The 17,436-nt window shown below is 36.9% G+C and overlaps 1 protein-coding gene and 1 pseudogene across 23 annotated transcripts in view; both read right to left on the bottom strand.

Annotated features, from left to right (window-relative positions):
- The window catches only part of MAPK9 (mitogen-activated protein kinase 9), a 71,228-nt gene that overhangs the window by 40,906 nt on the left and 12,886 nt on the right, over positions 1 to 17,436 (bottom strand). For all 23 annotated transcript variants that reach the window (XR_013541859.1, XR_013541860.1, XR_013541861.1 and 20 more), the window contains 4 exons: positions 10,532 to 10,705; positions 9,181 to 9,310; positions 6,894 to 6,952; positions 857 to 995 (listed from right to left, as the gene is read on the bottom strand). Coding sequence is in view for 15 of the 23 variants with exons in the window: in XM_078385685.1 (XP_078241811.1) it covers positions 857 to 995; positions 6,894 to 6,952; positions 9,181 to 9,310; positions 10,532 to 10,653 (450 nt within the window). In the remaining 8 variants the exon portion in view is untranslated. The remainder of the gene's footprint in view (positions 1 to 856; positions 996 to 6,893; positions 6,953 to 9,180; positions 9,311 to 10,531; positions 10,706 to 17,436) is intronic.
- On the bottom strand, positions 2,323 to 2,477 carry LOC144587658 (U1 spliceosomal RNA; annotated as a pseudogene).

Below are 17,436 nucleotides of genomic sequence, written 5' to 3'. Positions count from 1 at the left end.
TTTCATTATTCTTTTTCCCCAGGTCCAAACTTCTCCACTAATTTCTTTATTCACATCTCCTTGCCATATCTCTTTCAAAGCTATTTGTTTTATATTCACCCTCTACTAACATCTTATATTCCCTTTTTTCTTCCCTCTTTTCAACAGTTTCTTCAAATTTAGTCATCCCCCTACATTCTCCTTCCTTTTTTTCCCATTCCTGGGTCCAACTATCTATCTGTCTTACATTCCTTCTTCTAATATCTCTTTTGTTCACTGTATATTATATTATCTTCTTATTCCAATCTTTAATTCTTATAACTTTTTATACTTACAAAACCTGATTTAATTTCTACTTCAGGTTATTTGTTTGATCCTTTTTGTATTTGTATACACACTATTGTCAATGTTAAATACAGTCTTTTAATTATGTAAGCTGCCTTAGGTCCTTTTTACAGAGAAAGGCGGGGTAAAAATAATTTAAATAAATAAATACGTAGTTTGTCTAGGAATAGCTTTTGTTTAGAAACAACAGGCTTCCATACATTTTGCTGAAGGACGTATAAGAAACTGCTGCATTTGGGTCATGGAGATGGAAAAGAACACAAAATAAACTGAACTAGAAAAACGATTAGAGTTTCAGTCTTCGTATCATTCCCCTTTCCAAGTCTGGGTATATGAAGGACTCTTTAACACAGTTTTTGAAAGGAACCTTCTTTATTTCTATAACAGCTTATACCACGTTACTTGTCAGCCACACTGGTGACCTCCTTAACCCTGTACCACCTTCCTGGCCTGTGATACACATTCTAGCGGAGTCTGTGAATCAGGATAAGTTGTAAAGGCAAAGACAGTCTTATGTAATATCTCTACCTACTCTGTGGATGATACCCGCTGAATGGAGATGTTTAATGCCACACAGCATTTGGTACAGAAGGTAGGACATTCTTTCATGGTCTAATTCCATATGAATAACTTGGCACAAGTTAGCATCCATTAGTTCCATAACCAAATACCTGAAAAATTAAAATACAATATTTAACGTTTAATATTTCTTGTAGTTTAAGCAGAGATATATGCAATTTACCTGTAGAAAGTCCATCACAATGAAAAAGTATAATACAGGATTATAATTTTATTGAGGGGCGTTGATGTAGTGGATTAGTGTGTCCAACAAGGACTCTAGAGACCTCAATCTCTGCTCACAGAAACTCACTGCAGTGTGGCACTAGTAAAAAGACTCCTTAAATGTCTCGCTTATCTTGGAAACCCTACTATGATCATTGTTAAATAAGAACTGACTTCACAGCAAGAAGACATTTATGCATTACAGCATGTAGTCTAGTCACAGGTGAGGCAAAAATTCTGTTCCTACCATTTTACTTCATTAATTTTATTCCAGATGAATACTGTAGTTTAAAAAAAAGATTAGGAACCACTGCTAAATTTGCCAAACTTGCTTACATAGGAGGTAACTCCAGTGAAACACACCCTATACTGTTTAGACAGTCAGATATTTATATGGCTATTTATATCATGCCTGCCCATGATAAAAATCAATCTCAAAGTGACCCAAAAAAGAAACAAAATGCATAATTTTTAAAAAAAATGGCTGAGTACAACAGCATCCTAAAACTATACCACAAACATCTGTCTAAATAAAATGTCAAAAAGGAGCACTAGAACTAATATTAATACTGTATTTTAAAAAGTTACTGTTCCTTTTATGATCTTATTAAGTACTCAGATTCAAAAGGTGGTACAGAAACAATAACACTAATACTAATGATGATGATGATGACATGATACTTCTTCCCACCCATACAAATGCACATTGTAGGAAAAACAGAGAAACACTTCCCAGGAAGGAAACTACATTTCACTGGACTATGTGCAAAGCTGAGAGTTGTTTTACTGAGGCCAAATTGGTTTAAAGGAAACAATTAGTTTGGAAACAAATAAGCACTCTTTCATAAAGTATCACACTGTGCATACAATAACAGCAGACTTTTAAAATTATAGTTAATACCGTATTTTTCGCTCCATAAGACACACTTTTTCTCTCCAAAAAGGTGGGAGGGAAAGTACGTGCGTCTTATGGAGTGAATGCAATAACCCAGGGTTCAGCCACCACCACCCAAAAGCCTCCCACTGCCATGCCAGGAGGCCTCTGAACTGGCAGCAGAGACTGTTTGCTGTTCAGACCTCAGCATTCTGCACTGCTGGCTTTCCAAGATCTGCTCCCTGCAGCTCAACTGGAAAACCAGCAAGGCAAACAGGCCTGTGGCAGCAAGCAATGCAAACAGCCAAGGACCAAAGGGGAAGGAGTGATTCTATAAAAACCAGGGGAAACCAGAAACACAGTCCCCCATTTAGGCAGTTGATTTTCCCACATTTGGGGAAATCACAGGGGTCAGCTCATCTGAAGTGCAATAGATGAGCCTTACCCTGGGAAAACCACTCTTACAAGAATGGTATCTTCCCTGCCAGGTCTGAGTTTGAACGGCCCCTAAGCCTCCTGGCCCTTTGTGTGCCCTGCCCTCAAAAGGCATGGTGACCGCCTGGCTGCACCTCCTGATCAGAACAGGGTTGCACAGCCCCAGTGCTGAAAGAGGCCAGGAGAGCTCCTCAGTGTTTTGGGGTGCCCCACAGGACCCCCATCAGGGGCTAGATGTTCCTCCCACAATCCTCCAGTGCACATATATTAGCATACCTAATATGTGGGGAAGGCGGGGAAAGCAGGGGAAATTGAAACGTTCAGTTAGTGAAGAGGCTGCTTGTCTGCTTCCTTGCTAGTCCAAGCAGTTAGAGAGCTGCTTGTTTTTCTTTAAAAGCTTCTTGTTTTGAGTTAAACCCTGTTTGGATTAAAAGGTGCTCCCTTTGAGTTGAAACTTGCTTGCCTGGGAAGCGGCTGATCAGCTGTTAGGTGGGGAAAGGGCAGGAACTGAGAAGAGCACAAAATGGCTGCTGTCTGCAGGCTGCCTGCTGGCATTTAGCTGTTTGGGGCTCTTTTTTTAGCTGTTCTGGAGTCTACCAAGGCACTGTGAAGAGCCAGGCTCAGTCTACAATACTTGGTAAGTGAATTTCTTTTAGGTTTTTTTAAAGTTTCTGACCTTTTTCAATGTATTTCTATGGGAAATTTGGATTCAACTGGCAAACTTTTCAACTAGTTCTGGGCATCTAATAGAGAATGTATTTCCAAAGGGTGTTGCAGCAAGGAAACTAACCTTGCCTCGTGACTTCTAACTGGATTACAGTACCTGCTTCCTGATTTCAGTTACTATAGTTTGTATTCAGTTTTTTTGGCTGGTCAAGAACATTGTTCCTGGCTTTGTGTGTTGTGCCTTGCATGCTATAAACGTTCAATTATGTCAGAAAATGGAGATTGGGTCTTATGCTGAGCATGTGCTACTGCTGGTGAATGGGATCAGGTTAAGCTTTGTGTTGCTGTTCTTTTGCATAACCTAAAGTAAGAGTGGGAAAAGCCGTAATGGGATATAATCTCAAAAATGATAGAATGATGTCAATACGTATCCAAGGCAGACCTTTCAACATCACAATAATCCACGTTTATGCACCAACCTCCATTGCTGAGGAGACTGAAATTGAACAATTTTATGAAGATTTACAACACCTTCTACAACTGACACTGAAGAAGGATGTTCTTCTCATTCTGGGGGACTGGAATGCTAAGGTAGGGAGTCAAGAGATAAAAGGAACAACAGGGAAGTTTGGCCTTGGAGTTCAAAACGAAGCAGGGCAAAGGCTAATAAGAGTTTTGTCAAGAGAACAAGCTGGTCATCACAAACACCCTTTTCCAACAACACAAGAGGCGACTCTACACATTGAAATCACCAGATGGGCAACATCGAAATCAGATTGACTATATTCTCTGCAGCCAAAGATGGAGAAGCTCTATACAGTCAGCAAAAACAAGACCTGGAGCTGATTGTGGCTCTGATCATCAGCTTCTCATAGCAAAATTCAAGCTTAAACTGAAGAGAGTAGGAAAAACCACTGGGCTACTCAGGTATAATCTAAACCAAATCCCTTACGAATACACAGTAGAAGTGAAGAACAGATTTAAGGAACTAGATTTGGTGGACAGAGGGCCTGAAGAACTTTGGATAGAGGTTCGTAACATTGCACAGGAGGCAGCAACAAAAACCATCCCAAAGAAAAGTAAATGCAAGAAAGCAAAGTGGCTGTCCAACGAGGCCTTACAAATAGCAGAAAAGAGAAGGGAAACAAAATGCAGGGGAGATAGGGAAAGTTACAGAAAATTGAATGCAGACTTCCAAAGAATAGCAAGGAGAGACAAGAGGGCCTTCTTAAATGAACAATGCAAAGAAATAGAGGAAAATAACAGAAAAGGAAAAACCACAGATCTGTTCAGGAAAATTGGAGATATTAGAGGAAAATTTTGTGCAAAGATGGACATGATAAAAGACAAAAATGGAAGGGACCTCACAGAAGCAGAAGACATCAAGAAGAGGTGGCAAGAATACACAGAGGAATTATATCAGAAAGTTTTGGATATCCCAGACAACCCAGACAATATAGTTGCTGACCTAGAGCCAGACATCCTGGAGAGTGAGGTCAAGTGGGCCTTAGAAAGCCTGGCTAACAACAAGGCCAGTGGAGGTGATGGCATTCCAGTTGAACTATTTAAAATCTTAAAGGATGATGCTGTTAAGGTGCTACGTTCAATATGCCAACAAGTTTGGAAAACTCAACAGTGGCCAGAGGACTGGAAAAGATCAGTCTACATCCCAATACCAAAGAAGGGCAGTGCCAAAGAATGCTCCAACTACCGGACAATTGCACTCATCTCACACGCCAGCAAGGTTATGCTCAAAATCATACAAGGTAGGCTTCAGCAGCATGTGGACCGAGAACTCCCAGAAGTACAAGCGGGATTCCGAAGGGGCAGAGGAACTCGAGACCAAATTGCCAACATGCGCTGGATTATGGAGAAAGCCAGAGAGTTCCAGAAAAACATCTACTTCTGCTTCATTGACTATGCAAAAGCCTTTGACTGTGTGGACCACAGCAAACTATGGCAAATCCTAAAAGAAATGGGTGTGCCTGACCACCTTATCCATCTCCTGAGAAACCCATATGTGGGACAGTAATCAACAGTTAGAACTGGATATGGAACAACGGATTGGTTCAAAATTGGGAAAGGAGTATGACAAGGCTGTATATTGTCACCCTGCTTATTTAACTTATATGCAGAATACATCATGCGGAAGGCTGGACTGGAGGTATCCCAAACTGGAATTAAGAATGCAGAAAGAAATATCAACAACCTCTGATATGCAGATGATACCACTCTGATGGCGGAAAGTGAGGAGGAACTAAAGAACCTTGTAATGAGGGTGAAAGACGAGAGTGCAAAAAACGGTCTGAAACTCAACATCAAAAAAACTAAGATCATGGCCACTGGTCCCATCACCTCCTGGGAAATAGAAGGGGAAGATATGGAGGCAGTGACAGATTTTACTTTCCTGGGCTCCATAATCACTGCAGATGGAGACAGCAGCCACGAAATTAAAAGACGCCTGCTTCTTGGGAGGAAAGCAATGACAAACCTTGACATCATCTTAAAAAGCAGAGACATCACCTTGCCAACAAAAGTCCGAATAGTCAAAGCTATGGTTTTTCCTGTAGTGTTGTATGGAAGTGAGAGCTGGACCATAAAGAAAGCTGACCGCCGAAGAATTGATGCCTTTGAATTGTGGTGCTGGAGGAGACTCTTGAGAGTTCCTTGGACTGCAAAGAGAACAAACCTATCAGTTCTAAAGGAAATCAACCCTGAGTGCTCATTGGAAGGACAGATCCTGAAGCTGAGGCTCCAGTACTTTGGCCATCTCATGAGAAGAGAAGACTCCTTGGAAAAGACTTTGATGTTGGGAAAGTGTGAAGGCAAGAGGAGAAGGGGACGACCGAGGATGAGATGGTTGGACAGTGTCATCGAAGCAACCAACATGAATTTGACACAACTCCGGGAGGCGGTGGAAGATAGGAGGGCCTGGCGTGTTCTGGTCCATGGGGTCACGAAGAGTCGGACACGACTAAACGACTGAACGAACGAAAGTAAATAAGGAAAACCAGCTGTTAAAAAGTTTAATTCCACTATTTATCCTCCACACAACTAAAAGGGACCTCTCAATGCAGTGCCCAATCAGACAAACCATTTCTAATTTAATATAGGATTGAGCTGTAGATGGGCAGCGTTGCACAACAATCTCATCTGTCATTTCTATAAGCATGGGGAGGAGGTGGATGAAAGGAAATATAAAACATAGGTAGCGTGGTATAGGTCTTATCACTGGCTGATAATGGTCTATATGTACTTGAATTAAATTTATGGTACATGAGAACACAAAGCTTTAAGTCTCTCCATTTGTTAATGACAGTGGTAATGGTTCTTAATGCCACTGTTGACTGCTGTTCACTTTACATGGTTCAAATGTTATTCTGTTATAGTGTATTAAATATTTTATTACACTATTTGGTTCAGAATATATTTTCCCTGTTTAACCCCTCTAAAAATTATGTGCGTCTTAAGATCCGGAGCGTCTTATGGAGCAAAAAATACGGTATGTATTGAATAAAACTATATGAAACCCATTCAGACTCGAGGAATAAATTGTTTTAGCTAGAAACTATCTCTTAGTGAAATCAAAAGGAAAAATATCTCCTGTCGCATTTAAAACTCAAGTGAGGAGAAAGAATAAAATTTATTATTTTAATTGTCTTAATATTTACTGGAAAACTAATAAAGATTTCTACAGCAAACAACATATATTTCAATAACTAATTTGAGGTAGTTCCCATCAAATTGAATGTGGACAGTTAGGCCTTAACATCTGATATATTTATTAAAAATGCAAAATAACTAAACTTACACATCTTGAAATTCTTCTAGTGACTTCTGTGGTGTGAATACATTTAATAGGCTAATAATCTGTAAGAGCAGAAAAAGAAGTTCAGGCTCTCCACAACTATGCTTGTAAAACAACAACAAAAACCCTACAGTGTGGCAATGTCAGCACACAGACCACACTGTTCAAGAATTTCATAAGCATTTTAAAGAACATCTAGAAACACAATGGTTAATACAGTGATATCCGAATATTAGAGGAAATTCACTATATGCAAACTGCATTTTGCATGTTGAGGTTTTTTTGGTGGAGGGGTCAAACGAAAGTGATTAAGGATAGAAGTTAAGATGATGGAACAGAATAATCAAATGTAGCTTGGACTTAATTAATAAGTGATCTTTCATAGACAACAACAATGATACTCATGCCAATCTTGCAAATAACCCATAAAATGGTACTGATAAACCAATCTGGACTATTTTATGCCTTGAAAATTCTACAGTGGAAAAAAAAATTCAAAATGAAACAAGCTATAGTGCTGGAAGATGAAACTTCCAGATCAGTAGATACTCAGCTGGCTACCAGGGAAGAACAAAGGACAATCACAAACAGCACTGATGGTAATGAAGCTATGTCTAGTTGCCAGTGTGTACAGAGGCAAAATAAAAGCCCAATGCTGCAGGACACACATGGAATGTGAGAAGTATGAATCAAAGTAAAACCTGACACTGGAAAGCTAGAAATGAAACTTTTAAAAAATGGCATAAAGAAACCAAAGGGCTATAATGCAAACATTATCATCTTGAAAAGATACCAACATAATCATCATTCAGGTCTATGTTTTAACCACAGATGTTAAAGAAGAAATCAAAAGTTTTTATGCAACTGTCCAGGAAGAAATCAAACACACAACAGAATAGGATGTGCTAATAATCATAGATGACTGTAACACAAATGTAGGAAATAAAGAAGAACCAAGCACTGTTAGAAAATTTGGCCTCATAATCAGAAGCGAAGCAGGAGACTGATTCATAGAATTATGTGAAACCAAACATTAATTTTTATGCTGCAACAAAGATTTTTGTCATGCATGAACTAAGAAATGCCAGAGGTACAATGTTGTATCCATAAAGCAGTGGATTCCAACCTTAGGTAACCCAAGTGATCTTGGACTGCAACTCCCAGAATGCCCAGTCAGCACAGCTAGTGATAAAGACTTCTGGGAATTACAGTCCAAGAACACTTAGGTTACCCAAGGTTGGGAACCACTGTCACAAAGAAAAAGGCACTAGATATCATGGTGTCAGTGTATAAGTGTAGAAAACAGGAGTTGTCCATGGATGTTGAGAATATTCAATAATATCAGAATTGTGCATTAAAAGTCACTACGTAATCAGTGTTACTATCTGTATTATGCTCCTGCATTCAGTGGACAATTTTTAGGTCTTAAAAATGTTCTTAAAGAGAAATAGCCCATATTTGCAGAAATATTTGTTGCCAGTTTATGCTAATAGCTTCACAGTTACATAATTCCAATTTGAGGGAATCCTTTTGTGTATATGTGAAAGTAGATAACAAATAAACCTTATAAAAATCTGAATGTATGTTAGTTTAGGAAAATCAAATTAAAAAGCAATGTATAAAAGTAGATCTTCTGTACTACCAGATGGGCGGGATATAAATAAAAAATACTGCAGTTATCATATTTTCAGTTGTTTGGAAATAGCTTGTGATTGTTGCACTGTAACTAAATTTACTAGTAACATTTGAACACAAACTGTGTATCAGAAAGAGCACACAATGAAGACAAACAGAAAAAAAAATTAAAGGGATATTTGAATTTAGATTTATTCCATGACTTTATTATATGATGAAACTAATTCAATAAAGATGTATCCTGGAATAATAAACTCAAAAGGCAAAAAAAGCAAATGAAACTTCTACTATATTCAGATCAATTTTAAAAAAATGATTTAGTAAATGTTACTAGAGTTTGCTTGAATTTGATTCTATCCTGGACTGATATGGATATCTGTTTAGACACGTTGGCTCCGAGATGGTATTATATACAGCAGTGGTTCTTAACCTTTGTTACTCGGATGCTTTTGAACTGCAACTCCCAGAAACCCCAGTCAGGACAGCTGGTGGTGAAGGCTTCTGGGAGTTGCAGTCCAAAACTCCTGAGTAACCCAAGGTTAAGAACCAGTGATATACAGTAATATATATTATATTGTGTGTGTGTGTGTGTGTGTAACCTACATACATGGTGATACAATTCATAAATTAGCCATGAACCATTAAAATTACTCACATTTTTATGATTGACACACTTTAGAAGCACAAGTTCTCTATATGCTCGTTTTGCATGTGTTTGGTTTTGAAAAGGACGACTAAGCTTCTTCACAGCAACATTTATTCCAAGGACTGTATCAAATGCAGCACTGAAAGGTCGAAACAGAAACATAATTTCAATTCCCTGAAATTAGGACCAAACACTGAAAAAGTTGCAAGAGTGAATGATGTTATTATCTCTGCTCATGCAAAAGGCTATATAAAGAACTCTTAGAAGTTGCTGTTCAATTATACCATTTCACCGAAAATAAGACCTAACCTGAAAATAAGCCCTAGTATGATTTTTCAGGATGCTCGTAATATAAGCCCTACCACAAAAAGAAGCCCTAGTTAAGTGAAGCCCCGCCTTCCACCACTGTGCAGCCACCAGAAGATGACATGACTGTAAAAATAAACATCCCCTGAAAATAAGGCCTAGTACGTTTTTTGGAGCAAAAATTAATATAAGACCCTGTCTTATTTTCAGGGAAACATGGTAGTTCTACCCACTTTCTCCCTTCCTCCATCTTGTGTTCCCTTCTATCAACGCATGAATTATGGTCTACTCTAGAAGCCTGACTGTGATATTTGCACAGCTGAGTCAAACACCATTCCATAAGCCAATACTATTTGACACCAAGTTTCAGATCCCCATCAAATCTGCCACTGTAGTAGTAGAAAACAGTGTGGTCCTATTATGTGTCGAATTTGGAGAGTACTGGAGACATAGTTTAAAAGAGGCAGAAGGCAAGTGAGATGGGGATGAATTTTAAAATTTACCATTTGTAAATGATGCTTTGAATATGTATATACCAGTTTAAAATCAATATGTCTTAATTCAATGTTGATTTTAAAGTATTTTTATGCCACCTTACAAACACACTAAGGTGGACTAAAAACGGACGGACGGACGGAAGGAAGGACGGACGGAAGGAAACCACCAACTGGCAACTTTCCTGTTGTTTCTATCTAATTCATGTCCCTATCTTGTACCATCCACATCCCCTCAATGAGATTAAAACTGGGATGGAGAGGGAAAGTGGGGAAAAGAACATTGGAAAAGTTTTCATTTGCTAAATTACAGTTCTAGTTAATGGATGAAAGTGCCATAGCACTAAAATCAGACCTTCACCCACAAAGGTGACAGAACACACAGGTTTGACAGTCTAATGCAACATATATATGCAACAAGTAATTCATATTCTGTGAACTTTACCTTTTCTTTGTTTCAAGGGATAAGTTATATTCAGATATGCATTTGAACTTACCTATTTAATTTATTTAAAATATTTTATCCTGCCTTTCTCCTGGTTTGGGTTCATGTTACTCACCAAACAATGCCTTGAGCTCCAGAGCCAATAGGTTTCAATTGCTGGTAGCGTTTTAATACAGTGAACGTTGAGTCTGCAACTTGAACACTGTAAAACTGACTGTCACATTTACTTTCACTCATGATGTAGTGTCATGTAGTTTTCCTTCCAAGATCTGGCACAGTCTTGCAAGCGCTGTATGAAGAGAACCAAAAACATGGCATCCTTTACTTAAACTGGCCCATGACACTGCCTCTAGAAGTCTTGACCAATATTAAAAATCATCTAAGATACTCATCCTACAGCATAAAGACTTATCATTGCGACACCATCTTAATCACACACATCCCACAGGTTTTCCAGGATACAGCAAGATTCCTTTTATGCATTTTAATACATCTTACACACTAGAGGTTATCTGTTATCACACCATCAATAAGGTAATCTGACATCATAAAGAGATACAGTGGGGTCTCTACTTAAGAACTTAATCCGTATTGGAAGGTGGTTCTCAAGTTGAAAAGTTCTTATGTTGAATCTGCATTTCCCATAGGAATGCATTGAAAACCATTTAATCCGTATCTGCTCTTTTCCGTCCATAGAAACTACAGTGGAACCTCTACTTAAGAACTTAATCCGTTTTGGAATGGTATTCTTAAGCTGAAACGTTCTTAAGTTGAAGCAAGATTTCCCATAGGAATGGACTGAGAACTAATTAATCCGTTCTGGTTGTTTTTTTGTTATGTAGAGGTGCGTTCGTACATTGAAGCATTAGTTCCCATAGGAACTAATGCAAAGCTGGTTAATACGTACTCTACCACTAGGGGGAGAATTATTTTTTTAACCTAAGATGACCTAAGGTTACAAAAAGAGCAGGAAAGGTTTTTTTCCTGTTCTTATCTTGGATTTCTGTTCTCAAGTAGAAGCAAAATTTAGCAAATGGAGCTGTTCTTAAGTTGGATTGTTCTTAAGTAGAGACGTTCTTAAGTAGAGACCCCACTGTAACTCAGTAGACTAGTGAGAGACAATTTCTTGCATAGGGCTGGAGAAAAAACATGAATTACAGAACATCCATTTCAAATATTTAACTAAAGGGAACCTTACAGTCATGCTTTTATACTCAGTACTTCAGTTGGAAACCCAGGTTTGCTCTCCTCATATTTTCTTTGTGTAGGCGTGTTGAAGTGGAAATAAAACGACGTCTCCATTTAAAGTGCAGGCTGAAGAAACAGAGACCAAACTACCAAGGACTCAGTAATGTCAGAAGACATATACATGTCCCTTGATTGCCACAAGGTTACAGTCACTGAATGTGAATCTGGCACCTTAACTCCAACCATTCCCTGTGGTAAAGTAATCCAAATGCCGACTTTTCGTTGTCCAGTTTGGGACCAAAACAATGATACTGCTTTCTAAATGCCACACTCTTGTTCTGTAACAATCATTTACAGTGGGGTCTCGACTTACGAACGGCTCGACATACGAACATTTCGACTTACGAACCGCTCTCATAGGAATATATGGACTCGACTTACGAACTTAGATTCGAGTTACGAACTTTTTTCCCTTTTTTAAAAGCTAAGTCATCTTAGGTTAAAAGGAAAAAAGAAAAATTATCCCCCTCTAGTGGCAGAAGGCGGAATAGCAGCTTCCCATTAGTTTCTATGGACGAAAAGAGCAGATACGGATTAAATGGTTTTCAATGCATTCCTATGGGAAATGCAGATTCGACTTAAGAACTTTTCGACCTGAGAACTGCCTTCCAATACGGATTGAGTTTGTAAGTCGAGACCCCACTGTATTAGAAATGGAAGAGGACATAACCATTGCTAGAATCCAACTGAATATTTATGCATATTTATTTATGTAACTGCAATGACATAACTTAGAGTTGTGAATGAGATGTAACAAGTCTGCAACTAAATTCCTATTTGTGTCCAAAGTCAAGTAACTGGTGCACAACTAGGAATTCAATTCAGGACTCATTAACCAGTAGCTATTTGCTTCTCCTAGTTATGTCACTGCACTTCTGGAGATGTACATGTTCAATGATACAAACATAAGAATTAGACTGTGAAAACAGCCAAGTGTGTCCTGAATAGAGATAGTAGATATCCTGGAAGTAAAATGCACCTTCTGTGAGCAACAAGGACAGTCAGGAAGATACCCCATGCTTTTTAAAATCCCAAAAGCACTGTGTCTCGCCAAAGGCCTGCACAGCCCAGAGACTGTTTGGGCATTATGTAAACAAAGCCCTGTATCCAAGCAGCTTTAGAATCATTATAAACAATGGCTGAAATCCTATTTCACAGTTAGGTAAAAGGTGTAGCTTTTAGAAGGAAATTTGCCTCAAAAAGGTTCAGAAATTTCCACAGACATTATCTTTAAAAGCCAAATTGTACACATTCCAATACATACAACCTGTAAACAAAATCTGACCAAAATGAGGGGTTTTTGGCAGTCTCAGCAGGGGAAGATTTTGTATGACAGTGGTAGGGTTAAGGAATTGTTTTTGTTTTTATTTTTAATTCTAATTTTTTTTTTACTCATGAGAGGGTATTTGAAAGCAGAAGGAGGGTAAATAGATATGGCTAATAGATTAAGAATACAGTATCATCTCTGATGTGAAGGGTCTAAGGAGTGTTATTAATAGGAAAATAATAGAAGCATTACTTAATAAAAATAAAGCAGACAAAAATTTTTAGAGGAAACACATCAAGCCAAAGAAGGTGAAGTTAAATAAAACTGATCTAGTATTTATGAAAAAGCATGTGGAATTTCAAAATCAAGAGGGTTGCCATTAGTCTAAAAACTGATTGAAAATATAATTATGAAGAAAGATGGTAAAAAACAATATATAATGTTACAAGGAACACTGAGAGGAAAGGACTACGCTTTGATCAATGTTTGCTCTCTGAATAGAAATCAAGAAACCTTTTTAAAAGAAGTGTTTAAACTGGTAAAAGAGATATGGAAAGGGTTTATAGTAATGGCTGGGTAATTTTAAAATGGTAATGGATAAGGTAAAGGTAAAGATTCCCCTTGACATTTAGTCCAGTCGTGTCCGTGGTGCTCATCCCCGTCTCCAAGCCGTAGAGCCAGCATTTGTCCATAGACAGTTTCCATGGTCACGTGGCCAGCACGACTAGACACGGAACGCCATTACCTTCCCACCTTGTTGGTACCTATTTATCTACTCGCATTTGCATGCTTTCGAACTGCTAGGTTGACAGGAGGATAAAGAGAAATACAAATCAAACCCTACAGAAAATAACAGTGATATGTTCTTGATTAGAATAATTAAGAAAGAGAGTGATGAAATGAGATGGAAGGTTAAATACATCCCTTTCCTCCATACATAAGAGTTACTACAGAATAAATTATGTAATCATTTCTAATAACCTGATTTCAAGAATAGCTAAAAGTTGGTTTAATACATGTCATATACCATGCTTTGTTAAATATGGATATTGAATGAATTAATGGTTTATTGTTGTTTTGACTACTTTGGTCATTCAGCTTCTGAGTTAAAACATAAGTACAAATAGTTATACAGTAATATATATCACTTCTCAGTCTTTTGGCTAAGATGAAATGTAATAAATATGGATATTAAAATTAGATGCAATTATAAAGAAGCTAGAAGATGTAATTAGATACTAATATTCTCCAGTAAAAGATAATAGTAGAAAAAACAGAAAAAGAAATGGAAATATGTATATAAACGATAGGGAAAGCTGCATTAAGGTAATATATGGGATACTATGAAAGTGATGATAAGAGGGAGCAGTATCGGGGAATCACATAATTTAAAAGAGAATGAGAAAAACACAAAAAGGTTGTGTTTATTTAAAGTAAATAGATAAAGATCATAAAATTATAGCACAAATTGTGGCAGAAGAAAGGAATGAGAGAATATGGAAATAGAAAAAAAATCAGAGGAATTTAATGTCTTTGGGAAGATAGTATTTTGAGTTTAGTAATGAAAACTCCAAATTGTTGACCAGAACTACGTACAGTAAGTTAAAAAAATCAAAAAAAATCTTACTGATGTGATTAAAAATGAATATGTAATTTGATGAGATATAAATTAAAGGTCTTCCAAGATAATAAATATAACAAATTAATATCAAATATAGATATAAATATAAATATACATAAAGATTAATTATAAGAATAAAGAATTGGATAGAAAAAATGTTGAATAAATAACAAATATACTATTTTAGTACAATGTTATTTAATTAGGACAGGAGTGGCTTTTGGAGACTCAACATGCAATTGTTGAGAGAAGAGACCTCCTTGAATAAAATTAAAAATGGGATTTTTTTTCAAATCAATAAACCTCAAGATACAAAGATGACAGTGGTATGGGATGCAGCCAAAGCATACTTTCAAGGTTATGCAATAGAATAGAATATACAAAGAAAAAGGAAAGGAATAAACAATATCAAACTCTAATAACATCTCTAAAAAAGAGGAAGCAGAGCTAAAGAAGGCACCAACAAAAAAGGGATTACTTAATAAAATAAATATGCTACAGCATAAAATTAATTTACTAGAACAGGAAGAGATGGAGAAGAAAATCAAATTTTCAAGGCAAAAATTCTTTGAAAATGCAAACAAACTGGGAAGATGGCTAGCTTACAAAATAAAAAGGGAGAGAGAGAAAACGATGATCACAGCAATATTTGATAAGCAAGGAAAGGAAGCATATAAACAAAAGGAGATTGAAAAAGAAATTCATGGATTCTACACCAAACTCTACAGGAAAAGAGAAGGAGAACAAGAGAGACAAAAAAAATATTTAAATAATATTCCAGAATGGGGGCTGAGTCATCAACAACTGGAGAAATTGAATGAACCAATTACAACAGAAGAGATCGGAGAAGCATGGAAGAAACAAAAAAGCGGTAAATCTCCTGGTCCAGACGGATTACCAGCAGAATATTACATTTGAAGAAATTCTAAGCCCACAATTTAAGAAACTAATTGAAGATGTCCAGATTAAAGGGGAAATCCCCAATTCATGGAAAGAAGCATATATCTCTCTAATACATAAAGAAGGGACCGACAAAAAGCAAACCAAGAACTACAGACCGATCTCTCTCCTGAATGTTGACTACAAGATCTTCACAATCATTTTAGCAACAAGACTAAAGGAGATAATTGAAACAATAATACATAAAGACCAAACAGGCTTTACACCTAAAAGGAAATTGTCATCAAACATAAGGACGATAATAGACATATTGGAATATTATGAAATGCACCCGGAAAAGCAGATGATGTTAATCTTCCTAGATGCAGAAAAAGCCTTGATAATGTAAACTAGGAATTTATGCTGTCACTACTGAAGAGAATGGGCTTCGAAGGAACGTATTTACAAACAATTAAGGCAATATATAGCAAGCAAGTAGCCAAGATAAAAGTTAATGGTAACTTAACTGGAAATATACAGATTGAACAAGGAACAAGACAGGGATGTCCACTATCCCCCTTATTATTCATCTTAATATTGGAAATACTTAACAGACAGATTAGAGATAACTAGGCAATTAAAGGGTTTAAAATTAGAGGAGAAAAATTCAAATTGCAAGCATATGCGGACGACTTAGCAATAATACTAGAAAATCCTCTGGAAAATCTCAAAGGGTTATTGAGAGTCATAGAAGAATTTGGACAGGTGGCCGGATTCAAAGTAAATTATCAAAAAACAAAATTTATGACAAAAAATATAAAGAAAGAAGATGTTGAAAAATTAGCACAGAACTCCAATTTTGAGGTGGTGAAAAAAATTAAATACTTAGGAGTTGTCATCACCAAAAAACCAAGCAATTTAATGAAAGAAAATTATTTAGCAATACAGAAACAAATTCAGAAAAATCTTGAGGAATGGAGCAAATTACAACTCTCATTTATGGGAAGAATATCAACAATAAAAATGATCTTACCAAAACTTTTATTCCTATTTCAAAATCTCCCAATACTATTGAACTTTAAGTATTTTAAGGACTTGGACAGCTTAACATCGAATTTTCTCTGGAAGCCTAAGAAGCCAAGAATAAAACTTAAATTGTTACAAGATCTGAAAGAAAGAGGGGGAGTAGGCCTACTGAATTGTGTACTATATTACAAGGCCTGGGCTATGACCTGGATTAAAGAATGGATAACTTTAGAAAGTCAAAGACTCATGAAATTGGATCATGATCTAAAAATGGGATGGCATGCATATGTATGGTATGGGAGACATAAGGAACACTCACATTTTGGAGAACATATCCTCAGGAAGGCCCTAGGGATAGTATGGCAAAAATTTCAAGCACAAACCTATAGAAAATCCCATTGTGGGTGGCACCTATAGAAGCATTCACATTAAAAGTGCTGAACCAGAAAGGAGTACTAACCACATATGAAAATCTGTTAACTAAAGAAGAGAAGATAAAGGACAAACAAGAGTTAGAAAAATGGGGTGTAGCTGTTGATTGGTGGTCAATGGTGAAATTAGAATCAAGATACAAAAAAGATAGGCATGTGGGTTTCTTCGAGGGCAAAGTACAGGTGGATGGACTGTGGATATATACTGATAAAAAAAATTTAAAAACATTTATACATACTTATTAGAATATGATTTAGAGGATGAGAGGGTGAAAGAGATGATGGTAAAATGAGCAAAAAAACTGGATATAACATAAATCTTGATGATTGGACTAAGATGTGGAAAAAAAGTTGAGATGATCAAACCATCAAATCTTAGAGAAAATAGCCTTAAAATGTTTTATAGATGGCACTATACACCTGTAAGACTAGCAAAAATGTCAGAGTAACAGCAATATATGTTGGAAGTGTAAAAAAATGCAGGAACCTATTATCATATGTGGTGGACATGCGAAAAAGTCAAAAATTATTGGACACTTCCCAGCAGA

This window comes from Pogona vitticeps, chromosome 2, assembly GCF_051106095.1.
Source record: "Pogona vitticeps strain Pit_001003342236 chromosome 2, PviZW2.1, whole genome shotgun sequence".
Lineage (NCBI taxonomy): Eukaryota > Metazoa > Chordata > Lepidosauria > Squamata > Agamidae > Pogona > Pogona vitticeps.
Note: the sequence above shows the minus strand (reverse complement) of the source record. Positions and strands in the feature narration are given on the sequence as shown.